At 37.6% G+C, this 18448-nt stretch overlaps 1 protein-coding gene across 3 annotated transcripts in view; it reads right to left on the bottom strand.

Moving 5' to 3' along the window:
- The window catches only part of AMMECR1 (AMMECR nuclear protein 1), a 109811-nt gene that overhangs the window by 48175 nt on the left and 43188 nt on the right, over positions 1-18448 (bottom strand). For all 3 annotated transcript variants that reach the window (XR_015723430.1, XM_087860104.1, XM_087860105.1), the window contains exon 2: positions 10376-10486. Coding sequence is in view for 2 of the 3 variants with exons in the window: in XM_087860104.1 (XP_087716230.1) it covers positions 10376-10486 (111 nt within the window). In the remaining variant the exon portion in view is untranslated. The remainder of the gene's footprint in view (positions 1-10375; positions 10487-18448) is intronic.

The following is an 18448-nucleotide window of genomic DNA, read 5'->3' as shown; positions in this document are numbered from 1 at the left end:
GTTATGAAAATTGTGGTGACAGTCCCAGGCAATGTCAGAAGACCTGTGTTCTAACTCTAGTTCCAACTTTGTACTATGAATTATTGGGTGCTACTAAAAGATCTAGTACCTGTTCTATCTTAGAATCTACGGACTCTGGCCCAGCCAATTCCAGAAGTCTAATGTAGGCAGTGAGGGAATCTGTGGTGGCAGCAGCTTCAAAGGTTTCAATAATTGGGGGCCAGTTAAAATTGTTATGGGTAGGTGGATGGGAGTCCGTTGTAAAGCTATGTATCTTACCACTCCTCAACTTCTGAAGGCTCAGACATTACTCAGAGGGTAAGTTTAACCACTGCTGGTTAGTGTGGCTTTCTATAAAGAATAAAGTGCTAAATATAGGCAATCTTTGACTTCTGGCGCTTCAACTAAAGCAATGTGGTAACTGGAGCTGGGGCAGTGGGTTGAGAGGTGTTTGAAAAGGAAATGTTTTACTTAACCAGTAGTGAGTTCCAAGTCAATGGAGATATTTGGAGAGAAACTACCCATTTCTTGGGAGATTTTAAGAGAGATTCAAGTAGCTGTTAAGGGTTGGACTAGATGACTTTGTAAGGATTCCCTCCAGCTTGTGCTTCGTCAATCACTTCTAGAACCTATCCCAAGAGATCAACCTTCTGTTAACTTGCTTTCAAAAGTGTTCTGGATGAGGACCCTGGATCTGTCTAACTCTAACTGGCCTTAAACTATCCCTCTCACTACCAGTCGGAATTAGAAACTTCTAATAGCTCAAGTACAGTGGCAGCAGGGAAGGATGACAAACGTAAGCTGACAGAAGCAGACAGAAAGGAAGAGAGTGGAAACAGTCATCGGGATCAAGTTGTGACAAAGTGATGAGACTGTTTTCTATTTATTTGCCTTGATGTGGCTTGGTAAACTACTGCTGAGGACAATTTCAAAAGGATGAGACAAACGTGTAAGGTTAATCATTACAAACCAGTGTGTCAAGTGTTATCACAAGAGGCCCGAACAAAGTGCTGAGTGAACACAGAGACTGACCAACTTTCCTGTGGGAGTGTCAAGGAAATTTCATAGAAGAAGTAATGAGCAAGCTGCGTCTTGAAGGATGGATAGGAGTTGACTGGGTAGAGATGGAGAGAGGTGTGGTTGGCAGAGAAAAAAAACGTTCAAAGCCAGAGAGACATGAAAGATGTGTATTTGGGAAGTGGTGAATAATTGTGCATGGCTGGAGCGTGAGGTTAGGGCTTTGAAGGCAGTGCTTCTTAAGAAGGATGGGAGTAGGGGCGCGTGGGTGGCTCAGTCGGTTACGCGGCTGCATTCGGCTCAGGTCATGATCCAGGGTTCCTGGGCTGGAGCCCTGCATCGGGCTCCCTGCTCAGCGGGAAGCCTGCGTCTCCCTTTCCCTCTGCCCCTCCCCCACTCATGCTCTTTCTCTCTTTCTCTTTCAAATAAATAAAATCTTTTAAAAAAACTGTTAAGTTTTTTTATGGGAATAGGGGACGGGGGGAGAGGCAGGGGCAGACAGAGGGTGATGGCACTGTAAGGCACTGACTTCACTCTAATTGAAATAGAGCTTTTGGAACGACTTTGGTCTTTACTCTAGGCAAGACGGAGAGACAGAGGGGGATTTCTTGTCTCAGGGATAAGGATTAACAGTAACTGAGAAGAGTTCAGTCATGCCAAGGGGTGTGTTCATGCCCAGTGTGGCTACTGGGGCAGAATTAACTATTTGGGAGAAAGCTCAGTGTTGGGTATTCCAAATGCAGCATGTTTCCTATTGCTGAGATGAGGCTAAAGTTTTGGGTGTGGTACAGGGTCATCCACATGCTCTTGTCTGGGCCCCCTGGTAAGTGGGTGCAGTCTGTGTTCAGCTAAACAAAGCGAACTTGCCCAAATGGGGATTGAGCCCATGACCTCATTAGCAGTGTTCAGTCTAACCAGCCGCCGTGTGTGGTTATTTACTGCTCGTATATGCAACAAATGCTCCACTCGTTCCCAAGGCTTAGCAGACTTCTCCAGACCCAGGTAAGCAAATCAGCCCCCCATTAGCTAGGGAGCAATGGAAGGTCATCTTAGAAGAATGGCTTCGGTTTAAAGGAACCTGAAGAAGTTATTTTTTCTTAAGTTTTTCTTTTAATTCCCATATAGTTAACATACAGTGTTATACTAGTTTCAGGTGTACAATAGAGTGATTCAACACTTCCATACATCACCCAGCAGCCTGAAGAATTTAAGAGACTCTCTTTCCTCCTATCCTCAGTGAAGTAGCAATAGTTGGAACCTTTTAAGTCAGCTTTGTGGACCATACAAAGCAGTTCTGAAAGTAGCTGGGTATAGCAACAGGAAGTTGAGTTCTGGGCTTATCAATTAAAGCTTCTCACGAATTTATTTTTATGGCTTATTCTCATCTTTTTTTTCACCACTAGAAAGGGCACAAAAGTTGGCATATCAATGTATAAATTTAAAAATGAGGGTTAAAAATGGAGAGAATATCATGCTGATCTAATTTGAATGATGAAGCCTATAGTTCCAATATATTTATTTACAGGATAATTTTGTGAGCTGAGGTAAGAAGTGCAAAATTAATAAAAATGAGCTTTCTGAACATGAGACAAACTGTAAATCTAAACTTCATGACTCTACTGTATTTTCTTCACTTTTAAATTTTAAACGTATGGAAAATGCAAATTTGATACTAATAATTAGAGCCTCATTCTCAATAGAATATATTAAATACCACTTCCCATCTTTAAAAATTCTTAGCGCCCATGAAACTCTTGTTCCAGTAGAACTTTTTAAAAAGTTACCATTTGTCCATGCCTATTTTATTATATAGTATGGGCTCTTAAATTTCTTTTGTAAAGAAGCAGCCCAAATAATGTAGCTCTTTAGGACAAGACTTTTATATCAAATATTTGTTCTTTATTTAAAAGGTGAGAGAGAGTAAAAAAAAATCTGGATTGTTGTTTCTACAACAAATATATCTACAACACGAGACAGAGGGCTAACAATGAGTATTTAGCCTTTAAAGAACACAAAATTGTTATCAATGATGAAAAGGAAAGTTTTCCAAAGGCTACTATTTTGGCTATCCACATCTGAGGTAGTTTAAAGTTTGAGGGAAGGGCAAAGAATATGGAGGAGGGCTTTGCTTCTTTGCCTTTTAAGGAAATCTTTGAAAAAGTATTTTCTCATGCTTATAAAACAGGAACTAAAAATTGAGTATTATTCGCTGCACAATGCCTCAACATTCAATTATTTTAAAGTACTCAAGTTACTAGCAACATCGTCCCCTAGAAGTGGTGAGAACATATTATTTGTATGATACTCTAGACGGGAATCATCGCCTTGAGCATTTATTGGTGTAAGCATCTTATTCTTCCAGGACACTAAGATACAAATCTCTTCTCTCATTCATTCAGGTCCTCATGATTCAAATACTTTAGATACTTATAAGTAGACTCAATATTTATTTTGTAAATGTTCAGACAAAAGTAAATATATTGTTAAATGCCTCACTATGATTTTAGACCGCATCTAACATAATAATGATTTCATACAATATTTGTGTTCTAACTTATCTTTACCACTTCAGTCTTTCAAAAAATGAAGAGTATCTCAAGCAATGATTCTCAGGAAAGGAGGTATATATCAATTTACTGTACTGAAACAAAATATGAATCCATTTTCATGGGACAAGAAAGAAATGGAATCTAAACTATTAACTTTTAATTTTCTTCATTTGCCAAGCGTCAGGGCTATAACCCAACTGGTTCTAGTTACTCTTTGGTGAACTGTGTATGTGTGTGTGTGTGAGTACACACACTTTTAAATGTGCTCTATTTCTGAGGTTTTAATTTTTTCCATAGTAAGTTCATTTTTCCCTTCAAAATATGTGTTATTAATCTCTCAAAAAACGCAATACCTTGTATGTGGTACTTTGATATTAACAATTGATACACATCCCTGGAATTTGGGAGTTTTTGTCCATATAGGATTAAAAAACAACATATAAAGTGTTTTGCTTTTACTCAAAGTAGACAAGGGATGGGCCAAATGAAATAATTTCATAAATTGCTTTAAATACAGTGCTACTTTTATTATGGATGTAGAGTATCTGTTCATCCAGTGCAACTTCTGACTCTTGGGCAAAAATCACCTTCTATCTAGGACCATAATTATTTATATAACTTATCTCTCCTACTATATTATAAATTCCTAAGGCAAAATTTGGACCAGATTTGCAGGATGAACTGTTTAAACCTGATTAAAGGGGAAATAGCAGCCTCCCAGGGCCAAAGCAATAAAGTTTATAGATAGATGTAAGAATAGGTTCAATTTCTTGTAGTTTACCTTCTTATGAAATGCAAGAACCCAGAGCTCTGACATCGCAAAAGCCTATTTTCAACTTCTCTAGCACCTTCACCTTTTTACAGATGGCCTTTTCTGCTTTTCTACCCAAAGGCATTCTGCCTGTGGCCCTTAAAGCTGAACACAGGGATTCCAACTGGAGATCTTAAGGTCTGGAGGATATGATAAGGAACTGGGATCTGACATACTCACTACACTTAATTTCTGTGGTAGTAGGTGCTCTGTGAATCCAGATAGTTCTCTCTAATTCAGGAGCCATTACCCACATGGGGAATGGTTCTTAACTCTCTAGTTTTTCCTTCCACATTCTGCTGGCTATTTTTTTGGCCACATCTCTGTACATTTAGCACAGCCACGGAACAATGAAAGACTGCATTAAACTAGTGGCTAAAAAGAGGATTCCAGATTTCCACAGATTATATTTAGTCATACTACCTTATGAATAAATTTGAATAGATGGTATATAACGATCTAGGTTCCAAACTATACCTTAAGTGAAATGCTTATGCAATCTGAGAAACACTTAATTTTTCATTTGGTAACTCAGACACCGAAACTAACAAATTAGGTACAAGTTTTACAAGTCGGGCCAACCTGCCTTTTGTAAAAAGGCAACAAAATATAGACTGCAAATTAAGCTAAGTAATTTTGTATCCTGTTTTTGATATATCTAATTTATTTCTCCAAAAAGTATATTTTAGCCAGGAGTCTTGCCACTGACACTTGCCAAAAATAGTCTGGCCTGAGCATCTCCAGAATGAGCCTCCATGACAATAGTGTACTTAGAAGTGACTCACGTACAGCTTTTCTTTTACATGAGAAAAATCGATCTGGGTGATGCTACCATGAGCACTAATACTAAATGAGGAGTTGGGGGAGGGCTTGTTTAAACCAATTATTCTCAATGAGCCAAGTCCAGTTACCTAAAATAATCAAGAATAACAATGATCACAAAATAGTCCACTCTGAGAGGGAAAAATATAATTATGCTGCTTACAATGGTTTTAGCCTCATACTGCCTTAGAAAAATGACAGATTATAATACTAAATATAAAAGCGAATTTGGTTTACAACAAAGCTAGTCACCCAGAAGAACCCGATCTAGCCAGGGCCTTTGAAAGTAATAAAGTAGGTCTGTCAGCTATTTCTAATAGCTCAAAAATCCTAATAGAAAATGAACATTTGTAACATGGAAACAATCGCTCTCTCTCTCTCTCTCTCTCTCTCTCTCACACACACACACACACACACACACACACACACACACACTCTCACTCACACAAAACAAACTCCAAAACAAAACACATCACCTTTTATATGGTCACCCTGTTCCTTAGAAAAGAACAAACCTCCATCCCTAATTTCTCAGAATTAAGTAATGCAACAAAGTGGCATAGTTGAGAATCAAGCTCCAGACGCTGCCCACGCACCTGCATAATTATTTCACTGCTAAGAGGTCTAAGTCCAACAAAGTAAATGAGAAGAAAAGAAAGTCTTTTAAGCTTGATGATAGACCACATTTCTGTTTTACAAAATAAGAACATCTCTATTATTCACTCTTATATGTTCTAGAAGAATTACCACCAACTTGAATTTACATAAAGAATCAGATGTACACTTTGCTGGGCACCTTACTGACCAAAATTTTAAGGAATCTTCTTTGAGACGTTTGTGTTCATCTATAGGAGTTGTGATTCTCTTCCTACAAAAGTATATACTCTAAGTACTAAGAGAAAGGAAATAAGTTTGCCTCGGCTTTCTAACATGTAACAGCCATAAATGCAAGTAGCTTGGCAAACACTAGACATTGTTCTTCTTCAACTGGGATAAAGAATATTTCTACTTGGAAGCTCTGACCACTAATAAATAGAGTCATTTGTGGACTTGAACATGTCACCATGGATAAACTTCTATCAATAATTCTGAGCTCTCCATCCTGCTTCTTATTTGCTCTAATCTTTCCTGCTTTTACCCAGAGTCTCCAAGGACAAGGAAGGAATAGTCTCTTTCATAGTTCAACATTATAATTCTCACAAAGTCTTTCTGCTACAGACACAGAAATTATGCAATTTTACGACTGGGAGGAAATCAGCCTATTTATAAGGTCTTAGTTCAGCCTAAAATCAAAGTTTCAATTAGGAGAACATAAAACTTGACTATGACAAGTGTCTGAACTTTAAAACTGTATGTTTATAAATAAAAACGTAATCTACGATAGGCATTTCATTTAAAAAGGACCTGGTCACTTTTTAGATTTAGATTTTAGAGATTAAGGGACCATAAACAAACTAGATCATTGTCTTCTGTAAAATGGTTAGCTTTTAAAAGGAAAAAAAGGGGTACTCAACCAGGTATTTGTATGCCCATGTTCATAGCAACATTATTTACAATAGCCAAGAGGTTGAAGTAACCCAAATGTCCACAGACAGATGAATGGATAAACAAAATGTGGTAAATACATACAATGAAATACTACTCAGCCTTTTAAAAGGGAAGGATATTCTAACACGTGCTACCACATGGGTGAACCTTCAAGATACTATGCTAGGCCAAATAAGACTATCATAAAAGGACAAATGCTGTATGACTTCACTTATATGAGGTATGCAAAAGAGTCATATTCAGAGACAGCAAGTAGAATGATGGCTGCCAGGGGGTGGGGGAGGGAGCTATGGGGAATTAGTGTTGAGTAGGTACCGAGTTTCAATTGGGAAAGATGAACACATTTTGGATATGAATGGTAGTGATGGTTGCACATCAGTGTATAGAACTGTACACTTAAAATTGGTTAAAATGGTAAATTTCACGTTATGTATATTTCACAACAAACAAGGGCATATCTGAGTAATATTCTGAAAACAACAGTCTACCTAATCACAGATGAAGACAGTGAAAAACCAGATATTCTAATTTTTTTTAAAACGACATCTCTACCCGGTGAGTCTTTAATTTCATAGTTTATTTTTTGTTTTTATTTGATTCCATTTGTAAATTTTGTGATTTATGGGTTTTTAAGATTGAAGAATGAACTCCAAGAACCTCCAATTGTCACATTTAAAAAAATTGTATTCTTCTCAAAGTCTAGTCCATTATTTACATGTACCACAGAATACAATTTCACATCATACATAAGTATATTTTTGTAATAAGCGTTATCCCCTTCTTCAGTATTAATCCAAGTCAGTTTTCTTCTGACTAGTCTATACAACCCTGTATTATATACTTTTTATAATCCCATCTGTGGATTTTCTGGAATTTAAAATAATGTTCCAAAATTTCAATCTTAACTCCTAACTAGATTTTGTGTCAAATTATTGATACATGATTTATACAATTTGCAGTAACTCTCTTTCAAGTTTATTGTTTTCATGACAAAGCTGCAAAACATGATTTCTCAGAAAATTTGATTTTGTCTTAGCTTAAATGTCACAATTAAGACCTTGGACTTTGCAGTCAAATGGCCTAGGTTTGAATCCTGGTTCTACCGCTTACTAGATATGTGAGTGGATAAATTATTAAAATTCTGTAAACCTCAGTTTCCTCATTTTAAGTTTTAATAAAGGGCAGCTATTAATAATAATACCATCAACAGCAGCTTGTAGAAATGGTAAGTGCCCCCTATTGGACTGAAAGGCATTATGCTGCAACTTTTCTAAAATTGACTCCACAGTTTTGACTCTAAGATGAATTTAGAAAAAAAGAGCAATTGTATATTGTAAGACGTGTTTTCTTTTGCTCATCTCTTCCAAATAACTTCATTCTTATTGTCATGTAAGCAAAAGGAATCAAGCCAAACAGAAATGAAAAGACCGGGTATGTTCATGCGTATACACACACACAAACACACGCATCTAGTGTGCCATACATTATTTCAGGAAGTTGTATAAAAACACGAGAAAAAAGTTGAAAAATAAACAGGAAGAGCCACAGACTACAATGAGGGTAACCACGTATACAAATGTAGGCAAATTTCCAAGCTGAGCTATCTGATTCATTCAGAATCACATTATTGTCAGAAAAACACACTATAATGCCTCTGGTAATACTCCTAGGAGACAGATCTACAAGTGTGGAAAAGTTGAATACTTTCATCCCTTCTTATCAGTGTAGGCAAAAGAATTTCATATTTTCTTTAAACAAAACCAAACTGCTACTACAGTCGCTACCACTAAGGATTTCTAAAGTATATAACATTTGATACTGGGATTTCTGCCACAATTTCATTAGAAAGTACAAAGGGTTTCTGTACAATCCACTTGGACTCCTCAACTATAAAGAAAAATGGAAATTTTATGACAGACTTATATTTCTGAAAATGTGTTCCTTGGGATACTAATGGCCTAAAACAATGAATGGGGTGGGAGGATAAAAGGGTTCTGTGGTCAAAAAGTTGAAGTTTGGGAAACGCTGCATTCTAGATCTCACTCTTAGAGATTCACAACACTATTAACATAAAAGGCTCTGAGAAGTCCCGCAGTGAGCACAGCTGTTTAAATTTGCTTAACCAGTGTTCCCCAAATTTATTTGGCCATAGAATCCTTTTTTCCAAGCAATAACCAAGGAACCAGTGTTCCTCATAACAACTTATTTTGGGAAATGTGTCATAAATTGCCTTTGATTAGCTATTAAAAGAGTCACTTCGTATGTACCTGTCCCAAAGAGGTAGTCACTGGCAGAATTTGCTCAAGTCCCAAAATGAGTCCATGGTATTTGATGTCAGAAAAAAAAACCTAACTTGCTTAGACTAGCCTTTATGCTATCTTTAGCAAGTTCAAGTCATTTCCAGAATATGTGTTTTGACCCCTTTACTGCTTGTATGTTCTTAATCAAGTCCAAACACTCAATTCTAATGCCTGCGCAAATATAAAAAATGAAGGTGACCCTCCAAGCCTTTGCTTTTCTTTCCAGCCTTCACTGTAAGCTAAGAAAACGCTGTGGCTGTGAGCTGCACCTTCAAATATAAGAATACTAGACTCAGTCACCAGCATTTTATTAACTGGTACAATGAGCTGCATTTATGCAATCCTAAAATAAAATAATGACTGTTCTGCAATGTTAATCCAGAACCAAAGTAGAGACTGAATATTATTTCGTTCCCCTGACACCTCCCTAACATCCCTATTAAGTATATAGAACAAAATCCTGTAATTACTACTTATCTATTGGTGGTTAAGCAACCTGCCCCAAGTACCAATAGTCAGCAGGGACCAATTTCTTGTTGGACAGATACTTGTGCATATTACAACTATAGAAACTGTATCAGATAATCACCCTGAAATATGAACAAAAAACAGGAAATTCCTTTACTAATAGCTTATTATTTAAGGAATTTTCTTCTTTTGAAATAACTTTGGAACATAATTTGCTAGAAATCTAAACTTGAACCAAAAAAAAAAAATCAGATGGCATGCTCGATAGCTTTTTGTGAGTTTGGAAATTAAAAACAAAGTCTAAACTGCAATGAGGCATTCATTACTTTGTCCTTGTGTTAGAGGAAACAAAATAAGTAAGCTGCAATTAATTCTGGGTAAAGTGTGAATGTAAATGATTACGCTGCCAGGCTGTGGCATCCCTTTCTTCCAAGGTTCTCCCCTTTACTGCAAAAGTACATAAAAGTGTAGCAACATGTGTAAGATGAAATAGACATCTACAATTCTTAAAAACCTAACAGGAGACACAGTGTTATTACGGAAATAATACATTTGGTAAGCCATTGACATTTGGGCACTGATTTTCAAGTTACACAAATAAGCTGGCCTTTGAAGGAAGACACTTTAAAACATCTATGGCAGAACACATGTAATCACAGTATTTTATATTATGATAATATACGTAGCAATAACATTTTACCAGAGGTAAGGCAAATGGTTGAAGAGAAGGAAAAATCTGATGTGAAAGGAGTCAATAATGTTAACAATTTAGTAAAGGCAAAGGAGTTAAAGTATCAGGTTCAAGTTTCATAGTGGTTTTTTTTAATGTAGAAGCAGAGGTAACAAAAATTGGTCTTCACCTGGTAAGTGTGTACTCCCTGAGTCCTGAATGCAAGTTCATGGCAGAAAAAGTACCTATGCATCCACGCAATCTTTTGTCTCGACCAATCTTCCATGTTACAAACAGTGGGCTGTAATGGAAGATAAAAATAGGGTCAATCAATCAATTCAACTCAAGCAAGTTATTTATTGAATATTTATTATATGCAGGGTGAGATGCCTGAGATATAAAGACCACATGACAGGCCCCCAAGGGGCTGGATCTAGCCTAACGGGACTGCATTTAACAACAATTATAGTTGGAATGATTGAGTGTATCCTATATGTGAGGCAGCACGATAAATGTTTTAAACAAATCATCTATATTAATCCTCATCAACAACTCTAAGAGGCTGAGTAATGCTACTGCCAACATTCCTATTTTACAGATGAGGTAGTCCCACAGTTAATACGTAATGAAATCCAAACACCAACCTGGACAAAGCCTTAACCAGCATGGCTGACTGCTTGAGTCCTCATTTAAACCTCAAGTTGCTGATTGATTCATTAAGTCTAGTTTAGAAAAACCAAAGAACAAACAAACAAACAAAAACCCAAAATTTCAATAAATACTCAGTATCTCTGGGCAAAGTATTGTGAAAGGTTACAGGAAATACAAGATTACCTAAAAGATCATCGTAGCTCACTAGGGGCCAGTACAGAAGGCAGGAGTGTTCACAACTAACTCACACAGGCAAAAGAAAATGAGTGCTATAAACTACGTCCGAAATGCCGTGAATGAAGCTATGGGGATAGAAGGAAATTTCATTGAGTCTGATTCTCTTCAGCTTGGCCTAGAAAAATGAGTAGGGTTTGGAGAGGTAAAGGGCAGGAGCAAATATTAACAAAACAAGACTCTGAAACCAGAAAAATTATTTTAATTTTTAGATAAAAGTATGGCCAACAAATAAAATCTCTCAAGCATTAAATACTATGGCATCAAGAAAATTATATAGTTTTTTTTAAAGGTTTTTATTTATTTGAGAGAGAGCAAGTGAGAGAGAGAGCGAGCACAAGCAGGGTGAGGGACAGGAGAAGCAGACTCCCCGCTGACCAGAGAGCCCGATGTGGGGCTTGGTCCCGGGATTCCAGGATCATGACCTGAGCCAAGGGCAGACGCATAACCAACTGAGACACCCAGGCGCCTCGGAAGTTGTGTAGTTTTAAATGAAGTTTAATATAGCAGATGTTTGGATCTGGCAGCAAACCAGTGACAGCCTCGATTAATGGTTGAGTCTAGAAACAATTCTAGTTAGAAGCAACTTTATATGTCAGTTTGTATGAAATAAATTAATTTACACATTTTAGCACATTGTGTAAAAAAGATAAATACCCTACAGTTGGGGGTGGTTTGTGTTAATGTGACTATTCACAGTATTATGGATATGATATAGTACATTTCTGCTTTCTAAAAATTTAAATTTTAGGGGGACATACCATATGTCATGTATTTCTAATAATATGCTGTTGAGTTGGAGAACACACTCTGTATTTAAAGTACTCCCTAGTCAGTCATCAGCAGTTGGGTGAAAAGATCCTACTCAAATACTTCAATTACCCGTCCTGAACATTTAAATAATGTCAAGTTCTGACAGGTGGCCACAGGGCAGACAGGTTCCAAAATAAATAATGTACACAAACCAGGAGCAGTGCTAGAACTACCATCTCCTAAGAACCAAATTCTCAGAGGCATTAAAAAAATGACCCTAAGGCCAAATGATGGTTGATGTTAGTATTCAAGTGTTGGATGACCTACATTAAAGGTACGAAGATAAAAAGCCAAAGGAAAATTCCAGGTTTTCTGCTTTCTACATCATATGTACCTAAACACCTTCTAACTTGAAACAAGATACTGATGCTCCACTTAGAGCATTTCTCTAATTGCTCTTGACTGAGAATTATCAGGAAGACAAGAATTAGATGCATAACTCATACAAATACTACTACCTAAATTCCACACACTGTCTTTATTTTTTTAAGAGTTTATTTATTCATTTGACAGAAAGAAAGCACGCACAAGCAGGGGGAGTGGCAGGCAGGGGGAGAAGCAAGTTTCCAGCTGAGCATGGAGCCTGATGTGGGACTTGATCCCAGGACCCTGAGATCATGACCTGAGTAGAAGGCAGACGCTTAACTGCCTGAGCCACCCAGGCACTCCACACACCATCTTTAACGATGAATTTCACCTCTTTATTTTTCACTTTGTAATCTGGTAGAGTCAATGTCAGCAACCATTATGTGGACAGTAAGATACCAATTTTCTCCCATAACGGCACCTATATAAATCATGTCTCCATAACATGTCCCTTGGCAGATTCAGAACAAAGTGAATCACACTGTAACATAGATACTAACATGTCTTTAAAATACCATAATGGCTTTTCCATGACACAGAACTAAGTTGTGTATTCTTTTCCTCGATGACCTGAGTGAGAAACCTACAAGTGTGAGTGAATTCGTTTCCCACCAAAAACCCTAGAGATGAAAGTCATTTAAAAGTGCTTTACATTCAATTATCTTCTTTGTCCCACTACAATATATATGCACATCATTCTTACAACAATCCTATCTACTCAAGCAAACATTCAAAACGTGTAGAGTAAACAGAAAAAGAATACATTAACCACTATGTTAGGGAATATGTTGAAGGGCATTCAAAACATAGTAGGGAAAATCATATACAGTTTCTTATAATGCTATGCTATCACTGATGAAGGGATGATGAATTTGAGGGGTAGGGTGTTAGAGGATAAGCTGCATTTTGCCAGGCAGCCTGGGAGAAAAAGTACTCCGTAATAAGCAAGGGCTCAGAGAGGTAACAGAAAGTAGTGTGATAATCTTGGTAACTTGCTGTGGTCTCTTGCAGATCTAACATTCTATGAATTTTAGGCACTGTTGAATATCTGTCCCCAAAAGCCCTCATAACAGGTAAAGGAGATGCAGAGTTGTCTGCACTCTCCCTGTTCCTTACCTGCCCCAGGCAACAACCACTTTGGGGGTTGGTGTGGCAGGGAAATATCTGTGGCAAAGATGGGAGAGAGCGCTACTTGACATCCCCACTGTGTTTAGGACAGATGCCCGAAGATGGAAGAAATCAGACTGTTAGGAGACAGAATACAACTATGCCTTCACAATTTGGGGCTCTAATTTCTCATTTACAAATGCTCATCCAGTGTACTTTATAAAGAACACATATGTGTTCAAACAAAACACAAACAGACTCATAGATAGAACAAACGGATAGTTGCTGGGGGGGATGAACCAAGTCGGTGAAGGGGATTAGGAGGTACGAGGCTATGTTATGTACAGCTAGAGAATGTAGTCAATAATATTGTAACAACTTTGTATGGTGACAGATGGTAACTAGACTTAACTGTGGTGACCATTTCAAAATGTATATACATACTGAATTACTATATTCTGTGCCTGAAACCAATACAATATTGTATGCTGAGTATTTTTCAGCAAAAGAATTAAAAAAATGTTTTAAAAGAACACATATATGGGGCGCCTGGGTGGCACAGCGGTTAAGCGTCTGCCTTCAGCTCAGGGCGTGATCCCGGTGTTCTGGGATCGAGTCCCACATCAGGCTCCTCCGCTATGAGCCTGCTTCTCCCACTCCCCCTGCTTGTGTTCCCTCTCTCGCTGGCTGTCTCTATCTCTGTTGAATAAATAAATAAAATCTTAAAAAAAAAAAGAACACATATATGGAACTGAAAAAACCAAAATACCTACAAGCAACATTTCATGGGGGAAAGAACTTGGGAAACGAAGCATTTTAAAGTAGACTGAAACAGAATAAACATCACTGAGCACAAGAGATTGTATCTTGTGTGTGATAACTACTTTGTACAGGGCAATGACTATGGGAACATTCAATACGTGTTACCTAAAAATAGCAACCAAAATTTTTCTTTTCCCAATGCACAGAGGGAAGAAATAGGCAATTTTATTCTTAAATGTATTACTAAAACATGTATGAGTTCCCGAAAGGATGTACGACAGCAATGTAATCAGAGATAGATCAAAGTAGAAAAAGGGATTTGAGCCTGTTGAGAGGAGCTGCTTAGTGACAAGGAACTAAGGAAAATAGTTCATAGTAAGACAAAGATTGAAGGTTTCTGGAAAATACTTTTACCATATGGTTTGAAGCCACCTACATACACTGAAAAAAAAATTACTACAAGCTAGAAAGGGGTTCAAAATGAAATGAAATATTAATGGCAATGTTTATCTGAAAGTAACCAGACATAGCTTTTTAAGGAATTTTCCTACTTGTGAACATTTTGTACCACTACGTTCTGAGAAACCTTTGGAGGCAAGTAAACTCTCTCCATTTTTCCGAGTCTGTAGACAGGAACAGGAAGTAACCACCTAATCTAGGTGAATCCTCTCTGCCAACTGGCAGCCAATACCATCAGGTCAACAGTACTAGCTCTCAGGGAAATGTAGTTGCATGGGAACAGCAGAAGTACAGAAAAACAATGTAAATCTGAACAGAATATTCCCCAGTCCAAGTTGCAGTGCCACTTCTTCCGTCCCTCTTTTGGGACTACTGATGCAGACCAGAACAGATTAGACATATATTTGTGGGAGAGGGGTACAGCTATGAAAAGGGTGTGTTCACTTAACAATATTTTACCATAAATCCTATCTCCCCTCCATACCGCAGCAGATACAGGTTAAAAAAAAATGGCCTTAGATAACTTGCAAGCCTTCACTCTGGCAATTTGCTCTTCTTTAGAATGAGATTTGTAGGGGATGACATTAACAAGATGATATCCATCCCTACCAATATAATGAGAATTACTATAAATGGGTTTTCAACAAGGCTATTAATAGTACCCATAGATACGGGAAAAGAGAAGCTACCTAGCATGGTTCTTTTCTTTTGCCATCAAATCATGATGGCTTCTCAACTATGCTCAGGTTCTTCTGTTACTTACTCAGTGATGATCCAACTAAATTACTCATAACATCCAACTCAATACCATAATTCCCCAGGATCTAGGGGCTCAGAGAAAAACAAATGGTGGAGTCTTCCTTCCACTGCCAGGTTAAAACATTTCGCTTCCTGTTTCAACACAAAGAAGTTACCTACCTCATTTACAGATCACATAAACTACAGATACGATTTGTAAAAAATGTACTCAATGTGGTTAAATCCTGTATTAGTCTACTTGGGCTGCCCTAACAAAATACCGCAGACCAGGTGGCTTAAACAACAGAAATTTATTTTCTCATGGTTCTGCAGACTGGAAAGCATCAAGGGTCCAGCAGGGTTCTGTTTCTGGTGAGGGCTCTCTTTCCGACTTGTAGGTGACTGTTTTTGAACTCACTTGGCCTTTTCTCTGAGCATTCAGAAAGAGAGAGAATGAACGTGCATGCACACAAACTCTAGCGGCTCTTCTTACAAAAACACTAATCCTGTTGGATCAGGGACCCACCCTTATGGCCTCAAGTAACCTTAACTATCTTGTTATAGGCCCTATCTCCAAATACCATCACGGTGGAGGTTAGGGTTTCAACATATTCAATTTGAGGTCCACAATTCAGTCCATAGCAAACCCCTAACGACAGTTTTTGCACATCGTTCATGGTTTATATGATAGTCTAAGACTGTTAGATGAAGGACATCTTAAGAGGTTATCTATTTCTTCATTTTACAGGTAAAAAAACAAAAGCGATCCAGGGAGACTAAGTGCAGAGTCACCTCGATGGTTAGTGATAAAACCTGGGTAGTTCTCCAAATCTTACTACCAATATCATTTTTCCCCCAGTACAGGGGAAAAAAGTTGTGAGTAGCAAAGCTAGTCGTCCTCTAAGATATCAGAGAATAGGAAATTCTTATGAACACACAAATCTCATTCTCCTCCTCCCAGGAAGGGAGAAGAAAGATCAGCTGAGAAGATTCCAGAACAAACTAGAAATGCTGGATCAACCTAGACACACTAAACCAATTTTACAAGCTTCTATACTATTCCCATTAGAAGCCCATAGCAAAACCTACTATTTTATCTTTGATGGCCTCCCAACACCCTTTCTGACTCCCTCTCAACCCTCTTCTTTAATTTTTTTCCCTGTTGTCTAGCTAGCCTTCATCAAACTCAAGTGATCTAAAAGCTACAAATTCCTGTCCAATCAAAATTCCCGCCAAACAAAAATTTCCATTTACGATCCGTTAACAACTGTTTAGCTAGGTATTGATCTGACTGCTTAATTCATATTACTTAATGAGGCTTTTAAATGAGTGAATGAATCATTAATGGATGAATGAGGCTTAACTCTTCCAGGTAATCTGAAATTCAAATTAAGAAACCCTGAAAGGAGAACAATAGGAGGTGGTAAATGGGGGGGGGGAGAAGGTAAGGTTCCCATACATTTTACACTTCTCTCAACCACACGGATCCTTTACTGCTGATAAGGAAAATACATTAAATCACCATTACAACCTTATACAACACTCCTCTCCCTCCAACTTTTGTAAATAGCCTGTATCCCATGCGGCTCAGGAAAATAAGGAGACACTGTTCAAACAGACAGCATGGGTTAGTATAGAAGACCACAAATATCTGAAAATGGGAATCAGGAATTACCAATCTTTCAGTACTTTTCTTTGCCTGATAGTCCCAGAAATTCTATCATGGCAGCATTATATTTTCCCCCTCCCATTTCTATAATGCTAATTTAACTGGCAAATGTCAGAGGAAGAGAGAGAACCTAAAGTCTTACAGATGACTGGGAAGGTTGAATGGGTATACGTGTGTGTGTCTTATAAATCAAGTGTAATCACCACCAACATATAACCAGCCAAATCACACACATACTTTAAGGGATTAGCTTGATTCTGCCAAATTTTGAAATGAAAGAACCATTTCTTCCTCTTAGCAAGACCAAGTCAATGATTTTCAGTAAACTTAAAAAAAATTCAGTCTCAGACTTGATACATTGGAATAGCCTGTCTTATTTCTTAGAGCCCCAAATTAGATGAGAAAGCCTGCCTGCATTGGAAAAAATACTATATTTACACATATTGTCCAGTCTTAGTTTAGACTGCTTTAATAAATTTAATATATGGTAGCATCTTAAGGATGAAGCTCATAAAATAAGCTTTAAGTGACAAATTGCTATAGATTTCCACAATGAAATAATTTATATTTGGAATTCCTGCTCTGAAACAATTTGTTCAAATAGTTTTAAGGGTTGGGACTCTGCCTTTACTATGATAGAATTAATTATTTTAATATAAAACAGATCAGGCAAAGAAAGACCTACTGAAGGCTTAAGCATTCTAAACTCAATATAAGCACAACTGAGAGAGCTAGCAGAACTAGATTCAGAAGTTTCAGAATGCTTTGATTGATATGATAAACTTTTATTTTTTATGCCCTTAAAAACTTTTATGGAACTGTGTTTGGTACCAAACGTTTTGTTCCATGGGACAATTCATATGCTGGATGGCTAGGGAATACTTAACACTTCAAACAATGAAAACAACTAAAGGTTTTTGTTTTGTTTTTCACTTGTATCTTAACCTCCCTACTAATGATCTATCTTCTCCACCATCTTGTCTTATCCTCAGAATCCATTCCATGACCAGAAATAGAATAGACAGAAAATAAATAGGCTGAATGACTTAAACACTAATATAAAGAGAGCTGTAAAGTTATCTAGCTTCTTCATTCTAGATTTCCATCTTACTTCCCATTCCAAGGAGATCCAATGTAACAAGACAGGTTGGTAAGACCTGCAATAAATCTGTGATGTAGTTCTTTATGAAGTTTTCTGGGTTTAGAAAGGTAACTGTTTTGATTTTAAGGTCCTTGAATTGGATTACTTGCTCCTTTGAAAGAAAGGAGCTGGATAGACTCAGCTTTGTAGCAGGAATTCCCCCAAGCCCTTCGCATTTTAGGGGTTAGAAGGAAAGGCAGGTTCTAGGGACAAAGCACTCAACTGAGACCATATTTTGTACCAGGGCTGCTTATGTTGCCTTTACCTTCCCCCGCTCCCTCCCCTCTTTTATCTTCCAAAAAACAGTTCAACTTTTAAGAACC

This window comes from Ursus americanus, chromosome X, assembly GCF_024610735.1.
Source record: "Ursus americanus isolate L20-20 chromosome X, mUrsAme1.1.p, whole genome shotgun sequence".
NCBI lineage: Eukaryota > Metazoa > Chordata > Mammalia > Carnivora > Ursidae > Ursus > Ursus americanus.
Note: the sequence above shows the minus strand (reverse complement) of the source record. Positions and strands in the feature narration are given on the sequence as shown.